Source organism: Ananas comosus, linkage group 22 (assembly GCF_001540865.1).
Source record: "Ananas comosus cultivar F153 linkage group 22, ASM154086v1, whole genome shotgun sequence".
Taxonomy (NCBI): Eukaryota; Viridiplantae; Streptophyta; class Magnoliopsida; order Poales; family Bromeliaceae; genus Ananas; species Ananas comosus.
This window is the reverse complement of record NC_033642.1, coordinates 9,868,339-9,893,234: the sequence shown is the minus strand read 5'-3', so window position 1 is coordinate 9,893,234 and position 24,896 is coordinate 9,868,339. Positions and strand designations below refer to the sequence as shown.

The 24,896-nt window shown below is 35.0% G+C and overlaps 2 protein-coding genes across 4 annotated transcripts in view; both read right to left on the bottom strand.

Moving 5' to 3' along the window:
• Positions 6,454-11,553, bottom strand: LOC109727174. Of its 3 annotated transcripts, XM_020257118.1 has the most exons (8): positions 11,411-11,552; positions 11,062-11,268; positions 10,871-10,957; positions 10,333-10,566; positions 9,972-10,139; positions 8,635-8,679; positions 7,265-7,411; positions 6,454-6,990 (listed from the first exon to the last, which is right to left on the bottom strand). In XM_020257118.1, exons 2-8 carry the CDS (start codon positions 11,245-11,247, stop codon positions 6,616-6,618), a joined length of 1,242 nt encoding a protein of 413 aa, XP_020112707.1. In that variant the 5' UTR covers positions 11,248-11,268; positions 11,411-11,552; the 3' UTR covers positions 6,454-6,615. The 3 variants fall into 3 exon arrangements, with proteins under 3 accessions (XP_020112707.1, XP_020112709.1, XP_020112708.1); XM_020257120.1 differs by lacking the exon at positions 8,635-8,679 and having other exon boundaries at positions 11,411-11,553; XM_020257119.1 differs by lacking the exon at positions 11,411-11,552 and having other exon boundaries at positions 11,062-11,400.
• Positions 21,266-24,896, bottom strand: part of LOC109727175 — a 5,808-nt gene continuing 2,177 nt past the window's right edge. The window contains exons 6-8 of the mRNA XM_020257121.1: positions 24,240-24,293; positions 22,176-22,322; positions 21,266-21,821 (exon numbers count right to left, since the gene is read on the bottom strand). Of these exons, the coding sequence (XP_020112710.1) occupies positions 21,594-21,821; positions 22,176-22,322; positions 24,240-24,293 (429 nt within the window). The 3' untranslated portion in view covers positions 21,266-21,593. The remainder of the gene's footprint in view (positions 21,822-22,175; positions 22,323-24,239; positions 24,294-24,896) is intronic.

Genomic DNA, 24,896 nt, shown 5'->3' with positions numbered 1-24,896 from the left:
TCTAACGGAGCCGATCGTCGATTTGGAAGCCGCATCATCGAAAACAACTTGGTAGCACGGAGCACTCCGTGCTACCGATAGTATAGTAGCCTAGCTCTATATATATATATATATATATATATATATAGGTGAGTGGTCCAGTGTGGACCACTCACCTCGGTCCACGAGCTCTTACATGAGCTCGTGGACCCCGATGCAAGGGAGCCCATGAGCCGCGATTTTTCATCGTGGACCCCTCGTGGACTCTCCCTCACGCGGTCTACGAGGTGAAGTTCACCTCGTGGACCGCGTGCTAATATTCCTGCACCGCGATTTTTCACAGCATCAGGTTTCGTTTTCCGCACACATCGAGCGGAAAACGAAAAGGAATTGTTTTCTCAGAATCTGTAAAAAGTGTTTTCCCTAAAAATTTTTTACAGACAACCAAACAACAGGAAAAAAAATTTTCAACCGAAAAAGTTTTTTCAGAGGTGTTTTACAAGGATCCGAACACCCCCTTAGCCATGATTAGTTAATAAGGTAGATTGATATTTTTATCCCTCTTATATTATACCTTTTTCTCTCAATCAAAATTCTAGTAATGGAAACTCTTCTTCTTCTTTCTCTTCCTCTGTCTCTTCCTCTCTTTTCTTTGTGCTAGTTTTAAACCTGTAACTAGAATTTCTCCGTCCCCATTCATCCATGACGCGTGTTGTTTCACCCATGTTGAACACATGTTGCTTCCTCATTCAATTTTCTTTGTAATTTTTTTTTATTTTGTTCAAAAGAAAAGGTTTAGGAAAAAATATTACAACAATAGTGGATTGGTTGGTTTTAAAGAGGAAGAAGATAAGGAAGAAGATGACTATTAAAAATATTTTGGTTGGATATTTCTGTACGATTTTAGCAGTTGAGCTTTTAGAAGGACATATTTGCTATGGCAAAATTGACATTTTACTTATCTGCTATTAAAAAATAAATAGTTCTCTAACGGTAACAAAGTAGATGGACAAATATGAATATTACTGGACTTTTATAAAGATAACATGAAAGAATTAAACTTTATAGGGATATATTTGTAATTCGTTATGTTTACAGGAAGCTGTATGCAATTACCCCTATTTTTTAACAACAGATAAGTGAAATGTCAATTTTGCCATCATAAATATATCCCGCCAAAAGCCGTAACTGTTGTAATTATACAGAAATATTTTTTCAAAAAATTTTCAATGGTTATCTTTGTAGTATCCTTATATATATATATATATATATATATATATATATATAATGCCACGTGCCCCCATGCATGTATTTCATGCTTATCTAATTAGAGGGTTGTACATGCCTCCTTAATTAAAATTTCCTCCCACTCTATCTCTGGAGCCATACGCGAGGAGGAGAAGCTTGGGTGGAGCGTTCGTCGCCGACGTCGCGCCGCGAGCCGTTCGAGCGCGCTTGTTGCCGGAGCTTTGCGAGGAGGCCGGGCGAGGGAGCGTCTTCACTGTTCTTGACGTCGCGCCGAGGTTCGACGCTGTCGANTTTAGGTTTTATGTCTCGATGAGCGTGACCGCTCAATTCAGTTGATACATGTATTTGAGCTTTGTTTTGTAGATGGACGTCATCCCGTGGAGATCGAGTCGTGCAGCCCATCCCGAGATTGAGCGCTGCGGGAACGGACTATGTATATGAAACTCTGTTTGTTTAGCTTCTGTTTCTCTAGCAGCTCTCTACTACTGTTCGTAGTAGTGTTTGATTTACAGGTACAGCTGTCGCTTCGTATACAGGGAAAATTTCTTTGTATACGGCGGATTTGTCGGCGTGCCCGGGGAACGTGTAATCCGGGGCGTGACAATCTTCTTCCTCATCTTCTTGCTTTTTAAAACTCAGCCCAATTCACCATTATTGCAACATCTTCTCTCACTATTTTTCTCTTAAGCCTTTTTTTTAGCAAAATAAAAAAAAATTATAGAAGAAATTGAATGGGAAAGCAACACGCGTTCGACATGGGCGAAGTAACAAGTGTCGTGGATGAATAGGGACAGAAATTTTAGTTACGTGTTCGAAATTAGCATGAAGGAGAAAGAGAAAGAATAAAAGGAAGAACAAGAAAAAGAGTTTCCAGTACTAGAGTTTTTATTAAGAGAACAAGATATAATATAAGAATGGTAAAAATGTCAATTTACCCAATTGACTATCCAAGAGTAAGTTTTTTATCTATAGTTAACTAAATTTTTTTAACGGATTCAGTATAGGCATATTTGAAAATATTAGAACTTTTACAGGAATAATATAAAAAAGTTGAACTGTATATGGATATATTAGTAATTCGCTATGTTTACAAATAGCTACATACAATTAACCCTTATAAAAAATAAATAAAGAATTAAAAGTTAAAGATACCTCAAATCCAAAATTAAATTTTAGGATGACCAATCTATAGTTGGGAAGGTCTCCACAGATTAGCTAATAAATTCAGCAAAATGTTACAATATTTTGAAAGGGATCACCGACGTTTTGAGCTAGCTCGTACATTATGATTAAATGATTGATGGCAACCAATTGACTTGTATATATCAAGTCTCCGGGTATTCGTATCGGCTTGTGACACATTCCACACGTTCTTACAGAACAGTCGACTACCATATTTTCTTTTTTTTTGTTTTATTTTTATGATAATAAACTTTTTTTTTTATATATATCTATTGTTTCATGACTTAGTGGGGCAAAAATTGTATGGACATAGTGTTCAAATTAACATTTTTTGGAAACACTTCAGATGGGCGCCATGTGGCTCGCAGGCATCCATCTCACCATTCTTTTTTTAAAAAAAATAAATGTGATTTTTTTTTAGAGAGAGATAAAAAAGTAGAGAAAGAAAAATGGACGGTGGGATGGGCGCCTGCGAGCCACGTGACGTCCATCCAGAGTATTTTCAAAAATACTAATTTAGACACTATGTCCATACAATTTTTGACCGACTTAGTGTACATACACTCGTTAATTAATGCACGGCTATTGAGACTTAAGGTTCCATCGTGACAGCTCATTAGTGCTAATATGAAAAGAATAGTAAATAGCGGCACAACTAATTGAGACTCCAAATCACAATTCAAATAATTAATGCACGGCTAAGGAAAAAAAATGGCAAAATTTTATCGCGAGTAACCCATCTACGGATCTACTATGTACATGATGTCACTATCTAAGAATATTTTTTTTATATTTAATGATACAAGAGCGTCCCGTTTCAATATATTCCAACATAAACAAATAAAAAAGCGTCTCGTATATATCAAAGTTTATGCTAAGTATTAATAAAATATATTCTTACATTATTAAAGCATGGAATAATTAAAAATAATAATAAAATTAATAGTTTAATAAACCAATTTGATACAATTAAAAATTCATATGACAATATTTCTTGTAGCGTGGGGGCCGAGACTTACATGGAGCTTAGCTTAATTGCCTGTATCTTAACTTTTGTATAACACCATCGCGCGGGTAATTCAGTTGGTAAGTGCGCATCACGTGACCGAGGTTAGTTTTTAAAATATCAGTGGAAGACTATATATATATATAGTGGACAATGGGGGCATATAAAATATACAATACAATAATAACAAAATATTAGAAAAACTTTTAATTGGCATTAGGTATGCACCGAACTCTTCTAGCGTCAAATTTATTTTAACTCTATAATCTATTTTGATCGATCTATTGAATTAAGTAAGAATTATTTTTTAGAGTCCGACTACTATACTCTCATGAGTACGATCGCTCTTGTACTCATAAGTTGTTTTCGATGATAGAGCTGCCGAAACGACGATCCACACCGTTAAACGTTATCTAGAGCATTTAAAACTTCTAGAAATTCAATTTCATAATTTTTCGACATCATTTACCTTACGATCAAAAGCTTACAAAATTGACAATTTTTAATGACCGGTATGGGATACTTGCTAGTTTAACGGTGGAAAAAAATTGGAATAGGTTGAATTTTTGATAGAAAATTTTATTCACTATCTAGATAAAGACTAATAACTCCGATCTTAAATTGAAATATCCGATCATCCATTTTTAGGATGTCGTTCGATTTTGACCGTTCATTTTATGCTCGCTCGATGGACTTTATTATGATTTCGAAAAATTACGAAATTTATTTTATAGAAGTTTCAAATACTCTAAATCATATTTAACGGAGTGAATCGTCGATTCGAAAGCTCCATCATCGAAAAACAACTTATGAGTATTAAGGGTCCACTACTCATAAGAGTATAGTAGTCCTACTCTTATTTTTTATCTTATTATGATTATTCCTAATTTTATTGGGATATAGCCATGGACTGATATAAATATCCTTCTTTTTGTTTTGTGGATTGGTGCGGCGGATGAGAGAATATAGAGTGTAATTTGGGGTTGGAATTTCACATAGAGATATTTTTTGCTCTCCACATTTGACAAAAATAAAAATCTTGGCTCAATTTTTCCGCCGTTGACGTGTGCCAATATTAGTCGGATGATATATGTAAATTATTTGTATATATACTTTTTTTGTCTTGTTTTTTTATATTTTCGCACTTGACAAATTAGATCTTTTACGTCTTTGCCAGAGCAATTGACTTATGCAATTTAATTGGCATGTAATATTAAAATAAGCTCAATGGTAAATTTAATATTTTGTAACCAACATTGCTGATTTTTCGTAAACTAATGAAAGATATTGATTGTCGCACTGTTATTTTCCACTTAATTATAAGACGTTCATGCAATGAGGCAGTTAGTGTGAAAAACTACGGAATTTTTAGTTAACAATGCAGAGCATATAAGCAAGAGGATGAATCAACATTGTCACAAGAGGCACATAATGGGGTCACACACAAAGATATTTATTTTACTTAATCAACTTAGTACATAATGAATTGGGATACGAGCAAAGATAAAGGAGCTCTAGAACGAAGGAAGTTAGCGACAATAGCCTCAACGTAATGAATAGTTTGGCTAGAGCGGAACAGAAGAATTTTCCAGAATACCAAACATTCGGCATATGTCTTAGTGACGGAGATACGCTCGCTTCAGCACACTTGGAATTTATTAGAGACCTCATAAATGGAAATCTCAAACATGAAGATATTGGAGGTGAGAGATGAGTTGAAGAAGCGAGATTTTTATCTATTGCAATATATTGTCGGGTACATTATAGGTGGCATTGAGGTGGAACTTCTCTGGAACGTTTCCCACTTCTTCGCCGTATCCGTTTCTAGTTTCCCCTCAACATGACCCAGTCCCCAGAGTGTAATGTGTGTGGCACTGTCCCATATTCACCCGGGCCAAAATAAACTGGGCCGAGCCAGATCTCCTAGGCTTCTGGCCCAACACGGCCCTCCAGCTCGATAGACTAGTAAAGATGTCCGTGGACCGGGTCGGGTTTGGGTAATTAATATACTGTACCCATACCCTAAAAAGAAATGGTTACAAAAAAATATATATACCCTACCCATTTAACTTCGGGTCGGGTCCGGGTCTGGGTACTAAAGTTTCTAATATATCCATCGGGTCTATTTGAGCGGGTCTGGGTAGTGACTACCCGTGTACTACCCGTTCAAAATCGGATATGGATCGGGTCTAAATCGGGTACGGATATCCGTATAAATATTTTTTTTTATAAACTTTATTAAATAGTAAAAAAACAAACTATATTGTTGACAATGAAATATTGTTGGCGGAAATAAAATGAAAAAAAAGTAGAAAACAAAGAGTAAAAAAAATTAGAAAAAAGTAATGAGTAAAAGAGACGGCTAGGGTTTCATTAGGATGAAAATACATAGTGACTCATCATCTATAAGTCATATTAAAATTGATCCTTCAACTTCAAAAGTTTACTTTTTTTTATTTACTATCGGATATTTCATCGGGTCCGGATCCGGGTCCGGATTTGAAAACTATTCCGGATCCTACCCATTTAAAAGTTAGGTTCGGGTCGGGTCCAAATCGGATATGGGTATAAAATATCCGGACCTATACCCGAAATTTTAATGGGTAATTTTTTTTATCTGTATACTATTCATTTTTTATCGGGTTCGGTTCGGGTCCGGTTCAGGTCCGGATAGGGTCCGGATCGGGTATGGGATATCGGATATTTTGGACACCTTTATAGACTAGATGTTAAAAAAAAAAAAAAAAGCACCTCAAACAGTCACTTCTTCTATTGACGATCTAAAATACTTTTTAACAGCTTAAGTTTTTTTTTTTTTTTATTGTAATCGATTTTACAGGCATCAAATGTTTACTAGTCATCTCGCTTTAATTGTATTGAGACATATGATCCTCCCATGATCCATATTTGAGAATTAAACTCAATGGAGATTTGGATTGACGGTTCCCATACATGTATTATGGCCTTAGCCCCATAAAGATCTCGAGTGTGCATACTATACATATACAGATTCAAGTTAAAAAGAGCTACCACATATATAACTCAAATCGAAAAGATAAGATCATAATATCATTTTTGACATTATATTTCATTTGTAATTAGTTATTTTAGGAAAGACAAAAGGGAGGAAAACTTCCTCCTTTTAAAGGAGCATGGATAACATTTTTCAGTAGGAGAGTGTAGTATTTTGAATTCTCGCATTAAGGGCACTCAGGGTTTCTGCCTGGGCCACCGTAGAAGAAATACGACCCCCAGCTCGCGTTGAAGAAGGTCTGAATATCATAACAGTTGGGGTTCCCTGCAATGGTGCTGACGGACTGGGGTGAGCTGAGGGCATTAGTGGAATTTACGACCTCGACATTGCGGAAGTAGCTGGCCTTTCGGTACCCTTCCTCCGCGAAGTGGCCCGAACCCATCTGGGTCGTCGTGTGTTGCCCGTTGACATCGTCGTTCACGATCTCTCCACCCCATTCCACCAAAGTGGCGTAGCTCGCGAGGTGCGTGAAGATCTCAGCTGGCCAGTAACCAACATCAATATTTTGATAGCTAAGCCACCAATTGCCACTATTCGGATCCTGTAAATATGTCAGCATGAATAAACACAGTTTGCACCATGAAATTAAACTATGCTTCCAATTTTTCGCACGAAGGATTTGCCTTGAGATCTAGTAATGCAATGTGCTCGGATCTCCAGGCACATCTGACCAGTGAAAAAGTGCAAATTTAACTCACTAGCGTGATGCTTTCGAAAGTGCGTATGTATATACGTAGTGCTTTTTCAGGCTAAATGTTTTGATTCTTTCGAAAGTGATATTGTCGCTTAACTCAGTATTGCGAGATGATCTATACCTTCCGCACAAGAAGGGTAATTTCACGTTGGGTGGCATTGTATGTCGATACTGAGGTTATCGCTCCTCCGAGTACTACTTGGTTGTTTGTTTGCACAAATCCTGGGCAGACCAAGTTGTAGCACCCTGTACTGGCATATGCATCCCTCTGTCGCATCATTAGCGCTAGTTAAAGAGCTCAGGCACGAATTATATATAAAGATCAGAATTCTAATTTACTACTAATATTCTCGCCACGAAGTGTTAGATCATGAATTTGAAAGACAACTCTCCCTCTCTAAAAGAACATTTTAGAATGATTTCTTTCTTTCTAATTTTCTACTTACTAATGGAGCACTTTAAAAAATTTTATGAACATGTGCTCTCTACTTGCCAATAGAGCACTTTAGAAAGCTCTAGAAATAAGTGCTCTATAGAATTCTAAAATACTCATGTAGGTAGGTTGGAGGCCTATAAATTGGTGTGAGGCCTCCACACCAAGGGTGTGTGTGAGTGAGGTGGTGTAAGAGTAGCGAAGTAAGGTGTGAGAGTGAAGAGTGAAATGAAGTAGTGAAGAAAAGGTGTGAGTGGTGGTGTGAGGTGAGGAAATGTTGTAAGGTGTAGTGAAGTAGTGAAATAAGTGTGTGAGGCTTGTAGTCTTTCGAGTGTATATATATTAGTGAGTGTGTGAGTTAAAGTTTTATATGTGAGAATTATTTTGAGAGTTTTATTATTAATTTGATACGTTAATATTCTACAGAAATCTTTATGACAAATGCAGTGAAAAAGAACTTTTCAGACTAGCTTGCACTGCAGCAAGATATTTACGAGAGCAACATTTATAAGCTGTAGAAGCACGTGCATGGTGAAAGCTCTTTTCCTATTTTACATGCATGAAAAATTAATATAGCTGATATACTAGTGATAGTATAGTGATCATTATTATAGTTTCATTTTTATTATATATTATAAAACTTTGTAATTAACGATCTATGTTGTAAAGCATGATTTAGACTTTCCAAAGTATTTATGAACTAAATTTCATGATTGTCATATTTCCTAGCATATCAGGTTGGGCAAAAAATACGTAGATGATGAAAATTGAGGAACTAAAAAAAGTGAATGTAGAATTCGTTAACCAAAAATCATTTAGAGAATTCAAAATACTTTCTAATTCAACTAATTTAGCTTGTTCTATGCTGTTAGAAAAAAAAAAGGGCTTTATTGGCCGATGTTAATTTTGAGATGATTCATTAATTGTGGAAAAATAAAATAAAAATTAATTTTCAAATAACTTATATAGTGCTTCTGTAAATATATATGCTCTTATTGAAAGTAGATGAGAAAAATAATTTTTAATTGTTTAGAATAGTTTTTCGAGGGAGATCTCACTGTCCAGTAGATGAATAGCCTGGGTGCGCTGCTCCCACCGAGTACCTGAACCGGCGATTAGAATTAAAAGCGTCACATAATTCTCTCATAATTCTCTCATGGTATGTGATTTAAAAGAAGCTCAATAAAAAAACAAAATGAAAAATTACAGAAGATACCCGCAAAAAAAAAAAATTATACCTGTGTTTAATCGAAAAAAAAAAGAGGGGAAAAAGAAAGGAAGAGACTGGAGATTTAACTTCTTAATTTATTTTGATAGCAAATATGTAGTGATGATATAACTAGATGGCTACAGCAGTAACAGTTGTTCAAAAATAACTATCTGAAATAAATTTCATGGTATCTGCAATAATTTTTTTTTTTTTTTTTTTTGAGAGATAGGTACGTAGCACGCTATGCGCTTCGGTTATTTCATTTAGAAATAAACTTAGCTGAAAATGTGAATCAACTAGGATTCGAACTTGGGTCTCGGGTACCAACCATCAAGCCCTTTGCCATTTGCTTTAGGGACAATTGGTGTCTCTGCAATAATTCACCACTAAAGAAGTGAGGAAAAAAAATAAATTTCGAAGTAAAACTCCTTTCTAGCCAAGATGTCATCGTGTCAAAAAAGAAAATTTCTTTTGATTATTTGTCCATTCTCAAAGTAAAGGAGAGTAGTAGTACATATATATTGTCGTATATATTCTTGGCGTTAATCATGAAGCCTAAAAGATTGACCCATTAGAAATACGAAATTAATTCACTTAAAGCGTATATATACGATTGTAACTTGGCCCACCCAATCTTACGTCACTTCGAACATGACTCAACTCAGCCTAACCTTATATTATTTCGAATATGACTCATGCACTTGACCTTCTGTCAAAGGGCAAGATGCTAATCCATTTAAGCCAACAATACCCCCTCCAGCACGGTGGCGCTAACTATTAATCCCCAAAACTCAATCTATTAGAAATACGCAACCAATTCACTTAAATCATACAGATACAACGCCCACGGATCTCAATTGTGACTTGGCTCATCCAGCCTAACGCCATTTTGAATATGACTCAGCCCAATCCATCCTCACGCTATTTCGAACATAACTCGGTCCATTTGATCTCCCGTCACAGGACATAATGCTAATTCATTTAAACCAACACATATGAATATACACACATAAAAATAGGGACTTCTTAAGTTTTCCAAATAAGTTATTAAGGAGCCAAGCCAACCAAGCGCAAGCTTGAACCAAAAGGATAAAAAAGATTAAATGCAGAATGAAAATCGATGTATATTGTTTTACACACCGAATTTATTTTTTTCAATAATTTAGCATTCAAAAATATATTTACCTGCCATCCAACTTCGACGGTGTTGAGATCCTCGTTCTCGTACGATCCTGCGATAAGCCAGATCTGGGAAAGGCTGAACTCACTAGAGAATTCGACAGATGGATCCCAGACGTCGATTATGGCCTTAGTCCCATACGCTTGTTGCTGGTCGACATAAGCTACTGCGTACTGCAATACATATTCACAGCTATCCAACTCAAGAAAGAAATTAATATTTTAAAGCATTAGTGTATGTAAAAAGAATATTTTTCAAAAGTTTTTTCTTTTTTTTTTTTTTTGTTTTCGAGACAAACTATTATTTTATATGGTATCAAAGTGGAAAGTTCTGTGTTTCGATAGGTTAGGCTCCACTTTACTGTACCTCATGGCCCGTGTAAGGCTCGCTAGCAATACGTTTAAGAACTTTCTTTCTGAGGAAGCGAGACAAAGATCCGGCTCGCAACACATCCTCCACCGTCGTTCTCCGTACCGACACCGTTCCGACGGGGCAGTTTTCGACATGGTTCCATGCCTGCCAAGCCCTGCTCGCGGTTTCATTTCTCGGCTGTTGGTTGGCGGCTTCGGAACGCAAAGCCGGCCTGTTGGGTGCTACTCTCTGGCATTGTTCGTGAAAAAAAGATTGGTGCCAGTATTTGTGGAAAGAAAAACATTTGCCTAATGATCGATTTTGTGGTAATATTTTTTTAGTATGGGATCGACTAAGTTATTATTACGAGAACTCCTGATATTTATATTTTCATGCACAATTTGTTTTTTATTTAGTATGGAACTATTAGAGTGTGGCAATATCGGTTTCAAATTTGCAAAACCAAACCCAATTGAATTACTAAAAAAATCAAACCAAAGAGTATACGGGAAACATAAGATTTTTCTTAAAAAAAGACCCATATAATGTGAACCTGAATCTTGTGATTCTTCAGAAGAGGATGATCAAAAGCTAGTTGCTTGTTCATAAGAACACAGTCAATGATATCTCCATCTGGGCTCTGCAAAAGATCAAATAAGAGGGAAAACAAATTAAGAGAGAGATTAAAATATATAACAGAAACTTAATCTTATAATTACTCGCGCGTCTATCCATTAATCTTACTTTAATGGATTTTACAGCAGGTTTATTTATCTTCTCCAAGTATCTTTGAATCCTCTCCACCTTTTGCGGCGACACTCCCATGTTAGTAGTAGCATTCAAAGCTGAGGCATGCGTAGTTTCGTTGCAGACGACGGCGGCAAACACTAGCAGTAGAACAAGTAAAGCAGTAGGAGGAGAAGGAGACATGAAGGACCCTAGCTAGTATATCTGCATATCAGTTAAACAAGAAGAAGAAGAAGAAGAAGAAAGAAACATATGAATCATAGTATATATCCTTAATTAAGACCATAAAATTTAACTAAGGAATGGTAATTAAGTAACTAAGGATATGTACTTCCTAATGAATTACCCTTAATAATATTCAATTCTGTTATTATTATACATGCGATCTTAATTCCTCCCATTGCATCACCTTATATAGGAGTCAATTGAATATACAAATACGTTTGCTAATTATTTCCCAAAAATTAATTTAGAACCAATCATTTGGATAAGCCAATAGGGTCGTTGCGACGTTGAAATCCACTACTAAATCCACCATTCCAAACATTTTAGAGGAGAATACAAAACCATGCATCAACCACGGCGTGATCAACAATAAGTACTTCAATACTTACAGCCTTTTTCTGTTTTTTTTTTTATTTATTTTATTTATTTTTTTTAATTTTTTAACTTTGGTAAAATGCATGGAATTAATGGTCAATATACAATTTTAATACTTAGCAAAAAAAATCCTCTAAATAAGCGTACCAGACTTGCTGAACTAGCGGGATGCTGGTGGGTGATCTGGAAGGTCAGAAACGATGTAATATTTCGGAATATCACCCCTAACCCCGGAATAGCGGTCCACAGATTTAAACTGCTTGTGAAGGAGTGGAAGCTTCTCCTCCAGTCATAATTGTTTTTTTTATTTTTTTATTTTTTTTTTTTTGGGGGCCGGGTTGCCCCACTTTTGTAGCTTAGTTCATATGATCAATGAATGAAGCGGGTAGCATGCTACCTCTTTCTCTAAAAAAAAATACTTAGCAATTAATTACTTAATTGGATCCTATACATTGAATATAAAATATTCCTACAATACCGTTAAAATAACTTGTACCATTTGGATTAACATCAAAACTTCCCACCACTATTGTCTTTGGTATGAACTCCTTTCTCCCTATCTTGTTATGGCGGTGGGCCTTCGATAAATACTGTTTTATATATAAGATAAATGGAGACTTTTACAAAAAGTAAAATAGAAAAAAGTCGATAGAAAGGAAATTAAGAAATAAAAATATTCTATATGCATGTTTTGGTGAAAACAAACAAAACTAGCATTTTGGCTTTCAGCTCGGCCGGCACAAATTAAACAACGGCGCCCGCGTTGCACACAATGGGGTCACACACAAAGTATGAATTAGAATTAGACTTGTATTTAATAGTGTTATATTTGGTTTAGATTTGTAGTTTTCTAAATTGAATTTAAATCCTAATCTAATTAGGATTATATATAATTTAGATTTAATTTGGTATATATGGATTATAATTAGGAGTATAATTCTAATTGAATTAGAATTAGACTCTAATTAGGAGACATGTATTATANCATCGCAACTCGGGTCGCTTATTCATGGCCACTTGGCGCTCGCCGCGAATCCTCCGGCTGCATCGTCCTCAATGGCTGCTCTCCTGACCATGCCGCATGTGGCACACCTGTAGGCTGTCCCAGAGAGGAATAGGCCATCGCCAGTGTCAAGGCCCGGCTATCACCTTGCGGACACTCGTCCCGCATATGACCCGGCAGCCCACACCTGAAGCACTTGCCTTCACGCTGTTCGCACTATTGTGGGTTATAAGGGCCCCCATAAATAACACATCTCGCCGAGGACCGAATGTGGTAAGTCCCCGGAGCTCGGGATCGTGAGCGCGAACTCATCGAAGTTCGTTGGGAACTCAACTGACCATCGTGTCCGCTCACTGGCCGTCCTTTTCCTTTTTCCTTGTAATATGCCTCACGCTCCTCCCGCATAGATGCCTCGCCTTGTTCTATCCACAAGGCCCGATCCAGGACTTCAACAAAAGTCTGCAACCTGTGTACAAGCACAGCCTTATAAAGGCCTGGCCGCAGTCCACGCACAAAGCAGTCAGCCTTGTCCTTGTCATTCCGTACCACGTTTGGGACACAATGCACGATACGGGAAAACTCCCGCTCGTATTGCCTAACTGAGCGATCTCCTTGCCGCAACTTTTGGAATCTTTCCTTAAGCTTTCGCTTTTCACTGTCGGGGAAATAGGCTGAGAACACCAATCTCCGAAACTCTTCCCACGTCATAGGAGAGAGACTAGGCGCTCGATCTCACTTAACGCCTTTCCACCACACTTTCGCCGACTGTTTCAGATAGTGCACGACTAGGTTTACTTTGTCCCGCTCTAACGTGTACAAATCCTCGAAGAGCGTTTCCATGGAATTAATCCATATCTCTACGACCCACGGATCTGCATCCTCACCATCGAAGGTAGGCGGATCAAATTTCTTGAAAGCCATGAGGGCCGCCAAAGCTCGCTCCCTCTCTGCCTCCAACTCGGAACCAACAGGAGTCGGATAGCCCGACTCCAACGGAAATACCTCTGTCGCGACTCCCGGCCGTCCTCGACGAGCCGCAGCTGGTGCAGCCACCAGCCGATCCACTATTTCCTGGAGTCTTTTCATTTGTTCCTCCTGGCGCATAGCAGCCTCCTGCTAACGCTGCACCACATCAGCTTGTTGCCTCATCACTCCTACGAGTGTGGCCAACTGATCATGAAGCTCTGAGTCTCCGCTTGCGTCGGTTTGCTCGGGAACACCACTTGTCCCCTCCCGCGCCGATCTGGATGAAGATCGCCTACGCGGTGCCATCGTTTCCTGAAACACGACAACTCGATTAGTTCTCGACCAACTNAGAGGCATTCTCTAATTATTTAAGTCAACCAGCAGGAAAGCCGTACGGTCTTCTTGGGTGAGCCGATCGATCCGATCCAATTTGATTGTAAGGACGTGCTTAAATTTGGATATGCTTTGTGCGCGTCAATTTATCGGATTCTTTTGAGAGATCTTTTTTGTACTCCGCCTTTTCGACATTAATAAAATATTTGCTCCGTCTTCGCCAGTGGACGTAGGCCGTTGGCCGAACCACGTAAATATCGGAGTGTTCTTTCCTTATCTTTTCTTTTCTTGCATTAAATTATTTTCTGGATCTATTTTTCGCCGTTCCGATTTTAACAAATAGCTATGCATTATATATATGCTACAGCTAATTAAACTAATGACGCCGCGATTCTAATTAAGCCATGCACTTTAGAGAAAGTTGATCAAGACCCAATATATTGCTGTTGGTGCTTGATCGGCTGAGAGGATTAATTTAGTCTCTCGAGCCGTGTGTGTGTGTTTTTTTTTTTGAGATAGGTAGTATACTATCTGTTTCGTTTATTTTATTTAGAAATAAATTTAGTTGAAAATGTGAATCAACTAGTATTCGAACTTGGATCTCGGATAACAACCACCAAATTCTTTACCACTTACTTTAATGACAGTCGGTTCTCTTGAGTCGTATGTTTGCTGTTGGAGAGCCGAGGCTATATTATGTTGGTCGTGTCCGTACGGTTATTGAAGCAACTTTGGAAGCCGTCACTACAAGAATATTATATATTGGTGGCGAGTAATGTCGCCACCATATATATAAAAAGTTGCCACCTTTTCAAAAGGTGGCGACTTTTAAAGTCGCCACAAACTGCCACCGAAAGTGTTGCCGCTAAATGAAATTGTGGCGAAGCATGAAAAATCGCCACCTTTTTTAAAATAGTGTGGCGACATTTTATTGCCACGAAATATGACTTTTAGTGGCCATTGTTAGTCGCCACCTTATTGAAGGTAGCGTGGCGACGTTTTGTCGCCACCAAATATAACTTTTAGTGGCAACTATTAGTCGTCACCTTATTAAACATAGCGTGGCGACATTTTGTCGCCATCAAATATGACTTTTTAGTGGCCCTTCTTAGTCGCCACCTTTCATGGAGATAGGGTGGCAATATATTTTCGCCACCAAATATTTACCTTAAGTGGCAACCATCACAGTCGCCACCTTAGTTAAAAATAAAAGGCAACTTTTTGTCGCCACCAATTGTGCAATAAATGGCCACCAATAATAAAAAGGTAATAAACTAAATATAAAAATATACAGCTTATATTTATAAACAGAACATATACAAAATAACAAACAAAATATTAAAGTAAACAAAATTATTCTTTTAACAATAATTTAAAAGGCTAATTGACTTCTGATCCACAAGAGCTTAAAAACAAAATAATAGCAAAATCAATTTAAAGGCAATAGAGTAATAATATTCGATATACAGTTCAACATCATTCCTAACTCTCTCAACTTTGAAAATAGAAAATACTTAAAAACGATAAAAAAAATACTTCAGCTCCTGTTTCAACAGCAATTCATTTCCTGCAACAAACAAAAGAAAGAAGAGTAAATTATATAAATTAAACAATAAAAGAAAGAACAACAATTCTTTTCACACTATCGAAATGCGAGTTTCAGTGAGCCCACATTTCGATTAGAGAGAGCCTGCCCTGGGCCGTATTACCGGAAAGGAAAGTGGTTCGGAACCCTCTTCATAAGCCAAAAGTCTAAGACTACTACTATTATTAGTATAGTAATTAGTCTAGTGTATTCCAGTACAACTACAAAAAGCAATTCCACAGGTCCAAAGATTTTAACAACTCTTTCTACAACAAGACTACAAGACTTTTGGAGGTACTTCTGTTGTGCTTCCACACTCCCAAGAAACATCCAAACACCTTTTTGTAAACGTGAACAGATATATTTTCTGAAAAATTACTCAAAAAAGAAAAATATTTAACACTACAAGATAAAATAGCATTCAAATAGGCCCTAATCAACTACAGGGGGGCAAAATTGACAGATATATGTAGCTATTAGGGACAGAGCAATTTTTTTCATTTTTATGATTCTTCCACTATTTGCCTCTTTTTCTCCCAATAAATAATGAATAAGGCTTCTATTTATGGTAGAATTGGAAAGCAGTGTAAAAGAAAGAGGATGGTGTTCCGTCATCTTGTGACAAATATTTTTCATCTATTATTTTTTTGTCCTTTTTTGTTATCTTTTCAATCGATCCAAGTGTTAGAATAACAATTTTTACTGCTTATAAAACTATTGATATTGGCGCCTAATAAAAATAAACTAAATTGCGCCACAAGTTCTAGAACTTCGACATTCGACAACCGAGTAATTTAATTTAGTTTTTGTCATTATTGACCAGCTAAAAAAAAATTACTATTGCTTGCAATTTAGCACCTAATACCGATCAGTCCCTCAATTCCCCCTCACATTTCTAAAACCCTCCCCGACCCACAACCACGAAAGACTAAAAAAATGAAAAGAAGGTTGAAAAACAAAAAAAGAAAAGTATCCATCATGATGCATTATTTTCTATTTCTTTTCCAGGTTTGTTGAGCAGTGCATCGTTACGCATTACAACATATCGAATCTACCTAATTTAACAAGAGCAACTACTAAGTGGAACATAAGGATGAGATATGCATGAGAACACCCATGACCTTAGTCCAATAATACTTAGAGGAGGTCACCAATATTCCTTCATGAGCATCATCATCAAATGCAAAGAATATCCCAAATGAATGAAAACCCAAACTCCACATGTGGCCCATCACTATCTGATGAAACATGATGAAACAAACAGAAAACTATAGTATGCAATCAATCTCCACTAGCTACCGGTTTGAAAGTGGTGTACAGTACAGTCCAACCGACTGATGCATCAGCGTACAAAGAGTGGACGATAATGGCACGAAATTAGACAAATATATATATATACACTAAGGGGGACCATTGATGAGGACGGCACGTCAATTGCAATCACCCTATCTACCGTTCCAATTGTAATACTAACCCAACTAGCTAAAGTCTATGCGGGAAAGTCATTTACTGTGAGAATGAGCAGCGTGTCCGGTGCTCCAAATCTAATTAAGTTTTGGTCTTATAATTTTTTGAGAGATCTTTTTTGTACTCTACATTCGACATTGATAAAATATTTATTCTTTCTTCGTTCCTGGGCACATCATTGGCCGAACAACGTAACTTTTGGTATACTATTTTTTTTCCTTTTTTTTTTTCCTGCATTAATTAATTGTTTGAACCTTTTTTTCACCGTTGTGAATTCTAGTATTTAATTTATGGAATATATTCCATTAAACTCAAAAGGTAACTAAGATATATATATATATATATATATATATATATATATATATATATATATATATAGAGAGAGAGAGAGAGAGGAGTGAGAGAGAGCGCTATGGCTGCTATACTATCGTAGCACGGAGGCCTCCGTGCTAACCAAGTTATGTTTTCATGATGTGGCTTCAAATTGAGATCGACTTTTTCCAATATAGACTGATTACACTATAAAAGATATTTAGAAATACTAAATTTCTAATTTTTCGATATATATGGCATAGTGATCAATAAGGTCTCAAAAATTAAGTAATTTTAATGGTAGTGATGTGTATGTCATTTTGAATTTAAACGATGTAAAGTAATCAAATCTGATAAATATATTTATAGAAAATTTTTTCTCACTATTTAAATTAAGATCAGTGCTCTGATCTTAAATTCAAGTTTTTTATCATTATTTTTTATGAGATTTTTATTTTTAGCTGTTTATTTTTAGATTACTCGTTTGATAGGTAAATGATATTGAAAAATTATAAAATTTAATTTTCAAATACTTTTAATAGTGTAGATCAAGTCTAACGGAACTGATCGTTGATTTGGAATCCGCATCATCGAAAACAACTTGGTAGCACGGGAGGCCCCACGCTACCCATAGTATAGCAGCTGGACATATATATATATATATATATATATATATATATATATATATATAGTTGAGCTGGAATACTCTCAAAAACACCAAGAGAGTGGTGTTTTTGAGGTTTTAGCCATTAGATGGAGAGATGTAGGGTTGGGATGATGGTGGTAGGTGGTGGTAGGTGGAATAGTATTTGATCCAAAGAAATTTTATTTTTACGTTAAAAGATTAAAGTTACTGATAAAATTAAAAGTTAAATTATACCAATCGATACTTAAATTTATTTAATTTATTTGTCATATAATTTATTGCTTAATTTTTTGATAAATTTACTATTTTTTAAAAAATAATTAAAAAAGATTTTTTTCCAATAATTTTTAAAATAATTTTAAAAATTAACTTTTTTTATTTTATGAAAGAAAGATTGTCATGTAATGAAAAAAAAAATGTTTTTGTATTTTAAAAGTTCTAATATGTAAAAATTACTATTCTAAATTAAATATAGTTGTACTTTACATATAAAAAAATTTACAAATCCGTTAATTGGTGAGTATAGTAAGTTATATATAGCAAATATTGATAATTATTTGATTAAATATTTCAAACCAATATAATAAGAGTTTACTGGAACCAAACAAATTGAAATAAGTCCGTATCAAAGTATTCAGGTAGGAAGTCATGCGTATCTATCAGGTGACAATGGTATACTCCTGTCCCACGGTACTTTAAACCTTGACTTGAAGCGAAACTATCACTGTTGACTGTGGATTCCCCCAAATCGGCTCAAGTTTTTTCTTGTTTTTCTCTTTTTTTACTTGAACCGAACCTAGTTTCCCACTTTCTTTACTTGAATCGAGTCAAATCAACTTGTTGCTTTCGGCCGAACTGGCCTAACTACTCCACAAGTTTCCATCTTTGAACCAAACTTTTCTCCTTTTTTATTCAAACCCAACTGATCGCTGTTGAGTGTGGACCCCACTCGGAACCGGCTCAAGTTTTTCTTCTTTTTTGCTGAACCTAACTGAGTTTTTCTTTTTTTACTTGAACGGAACCGGCTCACGTCTCTGCGGTGGGTTTAACTGTTTCTTTTCTTTTCCTTCTGTTTTTATCTTCTTTCGTCGACAAGATGATGAATCCCACCCCTCATCGTCACTTCTTTCGTTCCCTCCCACTAAAAATATTGCACTTTTGTTGATATGCACCTGAAATTTTTTTCTGCAAGTACTATAGGACAACAATTATAGGAGGAGAAGAATGATAGTACAACCTTAATCTTATGATCCTTCAAAGGAGGATTATCAAGAGCTGGTTGCTCGTGCATCTAAATTCAATGGATGACATCTCCATCCAGACTCTCCACACCAGATAAAGAAATAAAAAGTAAATTAATATAGAATAATTCTAAATTATCAAACTTTTGTTGGCTTAAAGACGTTAGCATCCTGCACTGTGTAAGATTGAGTCGAGTCATACTCAAAATGGCGGAAAATCGGTTTGCGTCGAGTCATATTTAAAGTAGTGTGAGACTGATTGAATTGAGTTACAAATCAAGACCCGTGAATACTATGTCTCTACGTTTTAAAAGAATTAGTTGCGCATTTCTAACAATTCAAGCTTTTGAGATTAATGATTAACAATTTATCCTTAACATTCTCCAATAATCTTTGGACTAAAATATTAATTAATTGTTCATTCTTCATCAAGAGAAAAAGAATATTATTTACCGGTCAACAATTATGCACCATTCTCTCTTGCGTAAATAATTCTTGGCCACGCTTGGCACATATATTTGTCCATTTTGTGTTCGCCCCATCTATACCAACCAATACATCATATACATTCACATATACAAATGACTTAGACGTACTGTTGGAGTGATGAGATTGAAGAATGAGCTCGAATGTTGGTTTATTAAAAATGGTTTGCAAGGTGCATGAATGCACTGGGTGCAGGCAATAATTTATTTCTCCTACAATTCTCTCTCTCTCTTTGAGAAAATAATTGTACACCATTTTGATTCCTAATAACTCCAACCATCCATACAAAAACAATCAAGTAACTATGTTTGCGAAAAACAAAAAGGAAAAAAAACTATGTTTGCGAAAACTACATTATAGATTAGTTGTGTTAGAATAATTACCGCACAGAAATCTAATTGTGATTTAGATCTAACTAAACTTTGTGATAAAAATAAATAACTTAAACTTACATATAAACGCAAATATACAAATAATAATTTGATTGATCTGGAAGCGTGCGAGGCACTGTCCTAAGGCGTATTCCCGTCCTTACGTGCGGAATTAACCGGAAATAACAACCCAAGGTACGACCGGAATTCCTCCTCCTGCGAGCACGATCGTGAAAGAAGTTGACGGAGACTCTTTCAACACCCGATGATAAAAATAAAAAAATCAAGCACAATAAAATAAAGAATTTAAATAAAGTTTCTACTTTCATTTTTTTACTTAACTCTCTCTCAGCACTGTTTATTGTAGATGAATAGTGCAATCCATTGTATATACAATGGAGAGAGAATGGCACGTTGGGATTCCAACGTTCCCAATATTAATTCTACTTAATTCTTGCCTTTATGTGGCATTAAGAAGAAATAAATTTAATTTAATTTATCAAATTAATTAACATAATAAAAGACAATAAATGAGAATAATTATAAATTAGAGATTTTGGATTTTCTCCAACAAGTTGACACTTACAAGGTTGCTACCTGGGAGAGTCAAATTAAATGTAGTATTGCTTCTTTTTTATTCTTTTTCCCAGCTAGGGAACTTTAGATTATGTGATTCTTGAATTAGAGGACACTTGGGCCCTAGAGCAGCTGGCAATTGGCATGTATATCCTATGTGACAAAAATTTGGAGAATTCTGTGTTATCCTAATAGTTCCACATCGGATAATATAAGAGAATGTGATAGATTTATAAATGACAGACACGTCAATAATAATAATTGGGTTTAATCATTTTGAGTAAGTGATTTGAATCTAACGAATTGTTATTGCAAGCAAGTCGGATCATTATATTTGATATTAGAGTATGATAACTAGCAATTAGTATCGGATCCACAGCATTCGGTGCCGGAGCAGATTGCAGATTCTCAAACTCTGGTATCCGCGCACAAACGGAGTTTGGAATATATCAAATACAACATCTATAGTATAGCAGTTTTGTGATTGTGATCACTTTTATGACTCATTATTAATACATAACCAAATCACTTCTCTTATTTATATCTATAACATATTATATATCAAATAAAGCATCTATAGTATAGCAGTTTTGTGATCACTTTTATGACTCATCATTAATACATAACCAAATCACTCTTATTTATATCTATAACATTTTATATATAAAATACAGCATCTATAGTAGAGCAGTTTTGTGATCACTTTTATGACTCATCAAATACATAACCAAATCGCTCCTCTTATTTATATCTATAACATTTTTCAATAGGGGAGCGTAGTATTTTGAATTCTCGCATTAAGGGCACTTAGGGTTTCCGCCCGGGCCACCGTAGAAGAAATAAAACCCCCAGCTCGCGTTGTTGGAGGTCTGAATATCATAACAGTTGGGGTCCGTTGCATGGGTGATGACAGAGTTGGGTGGGATGAGGCCATTAGTGGAATTTACGATCTCGACGTTGCGGAAGTAGCTGGCCTTCTGGTACCCTTCCTTCGGGAAGTGGCCGAACCCATATCGGTCGTCGTGTGTGGCCTGACGGTGTGCCTGTTCACGATCTCTCCACCCCATTGCACCGAAGTGGCGCTGCTCGCGAGTTCCGTGAAGATCGCAGCTGGCCGGTAACCAACATTAATATTGTCATAGCCGAGCCACCAATTGCCGCTATTTGGATCCTGTAAATATGTCAGTATGAATAAGTAGTTTACACCATGAAATTAATTAAACTATGCTTTCAATTTTTCGCAAGCAGGATTAATTTGCTTTGAGATTCAGCACGTACGTACGTACATTCTGCATGCTTAGCTAGCTAGTAATACGTACAGTGTGCTTGGATCTCCGGGCACATCCGACGAGCGAAAAAGTGCAAATTTAACTACTAGCTAGCTAGTGTGATGCTTTTAAAAGCACGTACGTATGTAGTACACTTTTACTTTGAGGTTAAATATTATGTTTGTTGCCTCTTAATTTCCGAAATAATTAATAATGGAGCTTAATTACGTTAGTATTGCGAGATGATTTATATATACCTTCCACACATGAAAAGTTTTTTCGGATTGTTTGCCACCGTACGTCGATACTGGGGCTATCGTTCCTCCGAGGACTACTTGCTTGTCTGTTTGCATAAATCCTGGGCACTTCAAGTTGTAGCACCCCGTGGTGATATATGCGTCCCTCTGTCGCAGATCACAAGTGCTATATAATATATATTCTCGCCAAGAAGTATTAAATCATGGATTCATTGTGACAAATGCAGTGGAAAAGAACTTAGCAAGAGTTGCTTGCACTGCAGCAATATATTTACGAGGGCAAGTACATATAATTGAAGAGAAGTTATACATGATATGAGAAGCGTAATGTAGGGAAAATTTACTCAATAGCCTTCTAAAACTATCTAATTTCACAAATATCCATATAAAAATTGAAATATCACGTATATCCTCCTAAATTTAAAAAACATTCAAAAATAAACTACCATTAAGTGCCCATCCAAATTAAAGTTAATAATATTTAAAGTCCAACTTTACCCCTCTTTATATTTAATTGTCAATTACTGATTTTATTTCATAAATATCCCCTATTATATTTGAAAATTAACTAACTCTATCTAGACTAAAGATTTAGAAAAATTTGATTGATTTTAGTTTAGAAAAATTATTCATTTCAATTAGAAATAAATATTATATTTCAAATAAATTATAGTTAAATTAAATTTTATTTTGCTTCATTGTCCAAATGAGAAGATAATTTATTTTAGTTATTTTTTCTTTTACTATATATACCGATTGTAAAATAAAAAAAAAATCTTAATTTGACTACTTAAAGTTTAGAAAGTTTGTGGTTGTGAATCCACATTATAATTAGGAGCAATACATTAGCAAAAAATTCGACTTCATTTAAAAAAATTAGTTTTATTATGAAAAAGACCGACAAAATTTTTTATAATCAATGGATCATGAACCAATAGTAGTTTGAAACAATAAATTGAAAACATGGAATTTTAATAAATAAAAATTTCACAACGTAAGATAATTATTCCATCAAATATAATAACTTTAACTAATTTTCATTTAAAAATAGCAAAATTCAATTAATAGCTAATTAACTAATTAATTGAATTTCTATATTTAATTGATTAAATTATTTGAAATCAAAATAGATAAAAATTTTAAAAAAGAAATGGGCTAGCATATTGTATACCCCTCACCAATTTTCAATATTTATTAGGGATAAAACAAACAATTTTATTCTTAACCTTCATTATACTATAATATCGTAACTAAGATTAAAACAACCCCAACTAATGATAGTATATCTTGAAGTTCTTTTAAAACAAAGTAAATATTCATAGGATTAATTTTGATATTTCAAATTGTGTAGGGATATTTAATTATTATAATCTTGATCTTTTCAAAGGTATGAATGAGATTGTCCCTCTAAAGAAATAGTAAACAATGGTAAAATAATAATTTCATATTTTAAAGTAAAGTAAAAACAAATGAGTTGATGGAAGTTAGCAAAAAAGTAATGGTAAGAGCATTTATGAAAAAAAAGTATTGTATTTAGGGGGTATTTGTGAAATTTTAAAAATTTGAAGGATATTTATAATATTTCATAGTTTTATGAGGATGCAAATGAAATTCACCCTATTTTGTAAAACTACATAAAAGGCTTCCTAATTGACCGTACACGTTGTTAAATATGGCCGGTTTAGACTTTTGAAAGTGTCCAAGAACTAAATTTCAGTCGTCATATTCTCTAGCATACCGATTGGGCACAAAGTAAATTAATGGTGAAAATTGAGCAACTAATTAAGAAAAATAGAACGTGGAATTCCTTAACCAAAAATTAACTGAGAGGATTCAACATTCTTTCTAATTCAACTAATCTAGGTTATTCTATATATGTTATTGGAAAAGAAAATGGCTTTATTAATTGGCCGAGATTAATTTTGAGATGAATGTGGAAAAGTAAAATTAATTTTTTATTTTGAAATAACTTATATAATGCTTGTAAATATATATGCCCTTAATTAAAAGTATATGGGAAAATATAATTATTTGTTTATAATAGTTTTTCCAGGGAGATCTCACCGTCCAGTAGATGAATAGCCTGGTTTTGTTGTCTCCATACAACTGAGGATAAGCCTAATCAATTATAAAACAAAAAGCTTTAGAGAATTTATCACGCTTCATGCCACCAAAACTTTTGCATGAATAAAATAGAATTCATGGTTAATAGTCCAATAACTTTAACAATTCAAGTGAATATTGGGAAAAAGAAAGGATTAAGACTAGAGATTCAACTTGTAAATTTATTTTAATAGATACACTCAAAAAATATTATTTAAGAGCCCTGCTAATGGTACATCCTGAAAAGAGTGTATATTTTTACGCCCTCTCATTAAAGGGCCAACAATAACCTCGTGTCTTGTTAATTTTTTTTTAAAATACTAAATTTTTTTGTAGGTCTTTAAATAGGAGTGCAAAAGCAGAACTTTTCTAATTTCAAACACCAACAGATACAAAATAATTAAATTATTGCAGGACTTGTGACTTCCAATAGTTCTATATCAAATGAAAAAAAAAAAAATTATGATTAGAAATATAAAAGTCAAATACTTTCGTAATAATAATTTGACTTAAATATTTTGGATAATTGAATTTAAATACTTTGAATATATATATATATATATATATATATATATATATATATATATATATATATATAGAGAGATATATATATATATA